A 7,395-nucleotide genomic window follows, 5' to 3' on the forward strand; every position below is an offset into this window, starting at 1 on the left:
GTCGACAGAAAACAAAACTCTTCATCACCCGCTATGCGGGGTACTGGTATTTTAACGACATTTTTTATTACCCGCTATGCGGGGTATCGGTAACGAAAGAGTTAAGACATATTCCATACTGCGCAATCTTGAATCAAATTACTAAAAAAAGCCGCGATGATTGTTAATTCAAGTTATAAATTATAATAGAGGTATAATTTCATTTTATTGAAAACTTTGTTAAGAAATTGAATACAAAAAGTATATTTAAAAATTTCATTTTAAGATCTGAACCAAATTTACATGATATATTAGTATATACTTTATCCATTTATTTTAAATAATATATTATCTAGTTTGAATGTGATATATTTTTAAAATTGAATAAAAATATATTTTTAACTTAAATAGTTTCACGAAAATTTTTTTGCATAGGCAATTATATTAAGGCTTTAGCGTTTCTTGATAAAAATGTTTCGAGCTGAATATACTACATATGAGAAATCTCTTCGAATAATTTACGTGCTTTTGTGCTGGCAACAGATCCAGGCAGTTTATAAACTAATTCTTGAAAGAAATTATATAAAACTTGTATTTGCTTTGGATATTCAAGATTAAAAACGAAAAAAGACTCGAAGAGATAGTCAAAGGCAACAGAAACTTTCGAAGGTTTTACTATAATTGCTTTTCCATCACACACAACGAAAAAAGACAATCCACACGACAAAATGAAAGGTTGCTGTCTTGCATTTGAGCGATTAAAAAACATTTCAAGAGTCTCGCCATCCTAAAAAAGTTTGATAAAAATTTTATGTTTGAAGTAAATCGAACAAATATTTAAAATAACAAGATATAGCAGATTGAACAGTAGTTAGTATAATTGAATTTATACTTATTAAAAACTATATACTATTGGTATATTAATTATTATATAAGAAACTATTGAGATTTAAAAATAAATCTTACCTTTAGTTCTTCAATTAGGAAAACCATTGCTGCACTTGCTGAAACACGATATTTTCCCATAGTTGGCAATAGATAAACAAGGGCCTTTAACGATTTTAGTACTAATGCATCTAAACAAAATTATAAATTACATAGATAAAAATAAGATTTTATAAATATAACTTTTTCGTTTGAGATTTTCTGAAAATTATTTACCTGTATTGCTATTCCCTTCTGTATCTGTATCGCCTATAATGTCAATGCATTTGCCAGTCAGCTTGCAGTATGCAACAATTTGTTTAGAAATTTTTGTTTCCAATAAAACTGGAACATTTTCTACATAATTTTGATTAATGGATTTGAATTCATCATCTAACTGAATAGTACAAACAAATGCTACATATTTTTTTTTTATATAATGCAAAAATTTAACCTAAAAACTACACCTAAAAAAAAAAATTTCTAGCAAAGAATGAAATTTTTACCAACAATGGAGTGTCCAAAAATCTTGGAAATTCTTCAAGAATCATACTAGCTGTTGGCGAATCATTTCGGATCCATACTTGCCTGCATAAACGTGATTTGTTCATAAGTTCTACTATCTCATTTTCATTTCGGTCTGTATAAACAAGATGCATCAATTTTGTCTTTATTAGTTCATATTCTTCGTTGTTTATTTGCATTGAGCAATCTCCAACAGCAAAAAACTCATTACCTAACAGTAAAAAAATATTACAAAACAAATAATATTTTTAAAGAACACATAAAATATAAAACTATAAAAATAATATTTATACTTTATTACATTAAAGTTGTATAAAACCTGTTTTACGTCCTTCCCTATTCGTAGGAGGAGTCTTGCAATTTTAAAAAAATGGCATTAACATGAGCATTAAAATGTTATGTGTTTAACTGTTAACGTGTGTTAACAGTTAAACACATTAAAGTTGTATAAAACCTGTTTTACGTCCTTCCCTATTCGTAGGGGGAGTCTTGCAATTTTAAAAAAATGGCATTAACATGAGCATTAAAATGTTATGTGTTTAACTGTTAACGTGTGTTAACAGTTAAACACATTAAAGTTGTATAAAACCTGTTTTACGTCCTTCCCTATTCGTAGGGGGAGTCTTGCAATTTTAAAAAAATGGCATTAACATGAGCATTAAAATGTTATGTGTTTAACTGTTAACGTGTGTTAAAACTTTTAATTTATTTTAAAATATTATATGTATCAAGACAATTTTGTTATGAATTTATTGTTAATAAATGCTTTATAAAGTTATCAAATGTTAAAAAGTGTTTTTTATAAAATATATTGAAAATTAAAATTATTCAACAAAAAAATTATAATTCTCCAATATAATTGTTCATTAAAAAAAAATTAAAAAAATAACATACTCTTTTTATAGCGAGAACTGTATTTTTTTATATCTGCTGGATAACGACGATAAATTTCTCTAAAACAATTAGTCAGAAAACCCTTCGATGTACCTGGACAGTAGTATAATTCCTATTTTGTAAAATACATATCTAAAATTAGAAGACAATAAAAAAACTTATCAAAATTAATCATATAACATTAAGTTTTGTGAACTAAGTAGTAAACAAACAAATGTTAATGGAAGATTTCTTTATTAAAGTTTTGCTTAATTTAAGTACAAGTTATCACCACAATGAAATTTAATAAATACTGCAAGGGTAATTTGTTGAGACATAAAGAGACATTGAGTGATTGTGTTTTTCCTTAAATATAGGTTTCACATATTAGGTTCCATAATAATAGTATAGACTACTACATAATTGAAAAAAAAACAAAAAACTTACATGTCCATTTCCGCTTCGACATGCCCTAAACTTAAAAGGTGAAACAATACTTTTTGCCATGGCTAATTGATGCTCTGGTGGAGGATAGCTGTAGAAGTTATTAAAGTTTAATTTAAATATATACAAATATATAGTTAATTCATAAATGTTATTAGCTATCAATTATGTAATTATATTATATACATTTACGTATATTATTATGTTACTAATTTAACTATGTAATTATGTCAATTATAATAGATTAAATTAACTACATGATATAATTAACATACTTAATGGTACATAAATAATTTATTAACATAATTACATAACCATGTATTAAAATGATATATACTTATGAAAACTATTATAAAACTTACTTTCTGTAGCAATCAATTAAGTATGAGCAAGCTACTTTGACAAGAAGACGATGCAAGCGATCATCCATTACAGTCTTCTGTGCCTCAATAACGATACTACTTTTTAAAGGGTGATTTTCTATTGCATCCATTATTGACACAATCTAAAAGAAGAAACCAATAAATGATTTTTTTAGTTTTATAAAGCTGTATAAAAAACTTAATTACATAGAATCTTCTAGCAACCATATTTAATTTTTATTCAAAAACTCAGATGAAATATTTATAAAACCTGAAAATTTAAAAAAATATGTAAAAAATACTTAAATGAAGTTAAGTATATTTAAATGAAGTTAAACATAGATAAAATATAAATAAAGTTAAAATATAATAAAATAATAAAAAAGTATGCACCATCTTTTTTGAACTGCTTGATTTGTTACATACAACAGGAGTTACCACAGATGTTTCTATATTATATCATAGAGTAAATCATATATCTAACTGTTGCTATTTGCATGTCACATCAATAAAAAAATGAAAAAAAATATATAATTTAAGTTATTAAAAATAAATTGGATAAACAAACCAATCAGGCCCCCACTTTGTGATTGAACAGGCTTAGATTTTGAACTTGCTAAAGCTGCTTCTAATTTCCGCCTTTTAAGAAAAGGTAGCACATTAGACAGATCTGTTTCAACGTTCAAAAACTGCAAATCTTCTATTGAACTAGCACCTAGCTCTACCAGAAATGGTAAGAGACGATCAATATCTTCTGGAAGAACTTTACTTAAGAAGTTATTAATTTCATCCATTATTATAAAAAACCTTTATTAAAAGTAAGAAAATTAATAAACATCAATGTTTAAACAAAAATTGCTTATTTAGAACAACATTATCAAAAATTATCTTAAATAACAAGATGCCACTAAAATTTAAAAGTTTAGTCTTTTAAATTAAAAAAAAAAACTATTGCTCATAATTTAAAAAATATATATATATATATATTTTCCATGACTTTTTTAAAAAAATCCCTGAGTTTTTCAGGTTTTGCCTAAAGTTATTTCCAGCTATTCCAGGTTTTTCAGATTAAATGGTAACCCTGAATAAACACAAAAATATTTCAAAATGAATTCATAATTAAGAAAAAAAAGAAGGTAAATAGTTCATTATGATAATTTTGTTTCATCAATAATAAAATCAAATCAATAACAAAAATTAAAAATTATTGTAATATATCCAGGTTAATATATTCATGTCTTGTTATAACAAAACTTTCTTCAGAATACTTTCTGAAGCCAGTTGACAATGACAGTATATGAGAATCAAATAAATTGTCTATTTTAACAACTTTATATTTAGATGTTTTACATACATTATAGCCAGCAATATGAGCATCATAGTGTTTGGTAAAATAAATTTCAACTATAAGTGTGCATTCATTTTCACGGACAAGTAGATACAATATCTTTCCAAAACGTGGGAGACAAAGTTTGGTTAGCCCTAAAACTACAATAAAGTCTGGCATGTACTTTACACCATCTTTGATAACATAATTTGCACAAAAACATTCTTCATATAGTGGAATTTCACTAAAAACAGATATTGGCAATGGTAAGCGAGCAGGCATAATTTCAAGACCAGGACCTACTTCTATACTGAGTATACTTGCAAAATTTGACAAATGAAGATGTAATTGTAATTGTTGACGCCATGCAATACTTTTGCAAACATTTTTAAAGTTGTGCAAAATGTGACATTGCTCCTTTGCAGGAGCATGTTTTCCTTCAAATCGCATACATCAATAACTTGGAGAAGGTCCCAATTGTAACATTTTTGTAGGATAATGAATAAGAAAATGTTGTTTTGGAATAACAGTATGACCAGAAAATATTTCTGTAAACAAATTGTGATGAACGTTAATCATCTCTGTTAAATAAGTTATTAAATGAACAGTCAATTTTGGAGCAAAGATTATTCCACATATTTCCATTAGTAAATGAATTAAATAAAAATACTGGTTATCAGTTTCTACAACATCACCAAGCAACAAACAAAAAAACCTTCCTAAACACCAACTTTGTGTTGCATTTATACCTAACCTTTTGTCTTTAGAAACAAGTTTTTCACGTGTTATTGGCAATGGCCTATTTTTTTTATCAATGCCAAAATTAAAAGTTTGCAGTCGGCCATTGAATTCGTCAATAGTCAACAGGCAATCAATTAGTAATAAGCGATGAAGAACAATTTTTAATTCATACTGTAAACAACCCTCAAGTATATCATGCATTGAATCTGGGCAAATGTTCTCAGGAACAGAAAAATACTGAAGCTCTGACAAGGGATTTTGTTTATATACACCAGATAATTTATTACTATCAGCATCACTAAAAAGTGCTTGACAATCTGCAATGTGATGTTCCTTAGTTCTTAAGTCTAAATCTTCTTCATAAAAAGTGTGTTGCATTTGTTCTTTTGTTGTATAGCAGTAATGGCAGCTCTTATTAGCATTAAAGTTTGAACTAAATCCAAAAATTTGGTGCAATGCAAGATTGTCCCCAGACCACATAACTACTGCACCATATATGCAAACGTAAGTTCCGTTTATATACAATTTAACTCCTTTCTCTAGAGCTACCAAGTCCTTTATTAATGGTTTTAAAAGTTTTTCATATCCATACTTTGCAACATCAGCTGCAAAACAATAAATTACTGGATATATGTTGGCCAATTTAGAGCATCTCTTTGTGTTAACATTTTTTATGGAAAAATAAACAGCACAAACTTTGTGAACTTTAGTTTTTGAACCTAAAGGATTTACTGTTTCAAAATCATCACAGTATAGTTGCAGCTGAAGAGCATCTGGATGTTTTTGATATAATGGGTGATTTTTATATTGTTCTGCATCACTATAACAAGTTAATTTATTTAATTTTGTATAAATGTTATTATCTATTTTATCAACTGTGTGCTTAGAAATCACCATAGAAATGGTTTCTAGTATAGGAATATACTGCATAGTTTCATGTACATAACTTATCACATTACTTCTAGAAATTTTATGATGCATTTCAGATCTGAACCCAACAGCTATTTCAATAGGTACAACCATCCCTTTTTGTTGTAATTGTTTTTTTTGCAAGTTTGTAGATGTAATTAAACTGCATTTAACACATTCATATTCAATATCGTTTAGGACATCCTTTACTCTACTAGCGACTGTTTCTTCATTGTGCATTGTTTTTTGTATACTTTCAATTACAGTGGATAAAATATTTTGAATACTTTTACCTACATACTGAATTACAACTTCACTTGTATTACGGCATCTGAGAGTCATTAAAACATCTATAATCATTTCTTTTATCTTTTCCCCATTTAATGCACTTGAACAAATATTATGAATGTTATCTTTATTAATATGTGCTGATGTATAATTACCTTGGTGATCTATTAGCTCATCATTACTTTCCACAGGAGAAATATTTATACTTTCATATTCCAGATGAGGATCACTTGGATGCTTTCTATATAAATGAATTTTAAGGGCATGGACACTGTCATATGTTCTGCAACAACCACCTTGTCTGCAAGGAATATTACAAATTTGTGTTGAAGAAATACCATGACGATAATGAAAATGTTTCAAAAGATCACTTACAGTCTCCAATGATACTAAAATGGACTCACAAAATACACAAAAATAACCCATTTTTTATAGTTAATAATAATGAAGATATTGTAAGTAATTAAATACAAACTAAAAATTATAAATCTTATTTCAAAAAAGCAGTAATGTAAATTTAAAAAATTCGTTATATGAAAACAATAGAAATTCCACGAGGTTTTACGCATGCGTATCTTGAGACTTTTTTAACACAAGACTTGTGTCAGCAAGAAAATAGCAAAAAATTTTCGCTTCCAGGAAACGCATGCGCCTTTAAATCATATTTTTTTTAATTTAACACAAACTTGTGTTAAGTGAAAGCAACACAAGATAAAGTGTTGCTTTTCAACATAAGGTTTTTTACAGTGCATTTCATTTTTCTCCCAAACTCGGAGTACTTGAAGCATTCCACAAAAATAGTTTATGTCATATATTCAAAACAGAACGCAGTTTTATTTCATTAACAGCACTAAATTTATGTTTAAAACTTGCTCAATCGGGGTTCCAAAAGTTTAAGATTTAAGACCACTTTAATTTGTACTGTTTGCTAATGACTTAAATACTACTTTTAAATTTGCGATTGCTAACCATATAACTGATAATACTAAAATGCTATTCATGATGTTTTACACCTTGTTTAGA

General features: G+C 27.4%; 2 protein-coding genes across 2 annotated transcripts; both read right to left on the minus strand.

Annotated features, from left to right (window-relative positions):
* Positions 1–243: 243 nt before the first annotated feature.
* LOC136089315 (uncharacterized) lies at positions 244–4,024 on the minus strand. The gene is made up of 9 exons (XM_065815269.1): positions 3,676–4,024; positions 3,501–3,556; positions 3,108–3,250; positions 2,749–2,836; positions 2,323–2,434; positions 1,410–1,639; positions 1,141–1,300; positions 946–1,055; positions 244–766 (listed from the first exon to the last, which is right to left on the minus strand). The coding sequence occupies exons 1-9, from the start codon at positions 3,899–3,901 to the stop codon at positions 470–472; spliced, it is 1,422 nt and encodes a 473-aa protein (XP_065671341.1). The 5' UTR covers positions 3,902–4,024; the 3' UTR covers positions 244–469.
* Positions 4,025–4,887: 863 nt separating this feature from the next.
* LOC136089821 (uncharacterized) lies at positions 4,888–6,798 on the minus strand. Its single transcript, XM_065815910.1, has one exon. It carries the CDS (start codon positions 6,796–6,798, stop codon positions 4,888–4,890), a length of 1,911 nt encoding a protein of 636 aa, XP_065671982.1.
* Positions 6,799–7,395: the final 597 nt, after the last annotated feature.

This window comes from Hydra vulgaris, chromosome 13 (genome assembly GCF_038396675.1).
Source record: "Hydra vulgaris chromosome 13, alternate assembly HydraT2T_AEP".
Classification (NCBI taxonomy): domain Eukaryota; kingdom Metazoa; phylum Cnidaria; class Hydrozoa; order Anthoathecata; family Hydridae; genus Hydra; species Hydra vulgaris.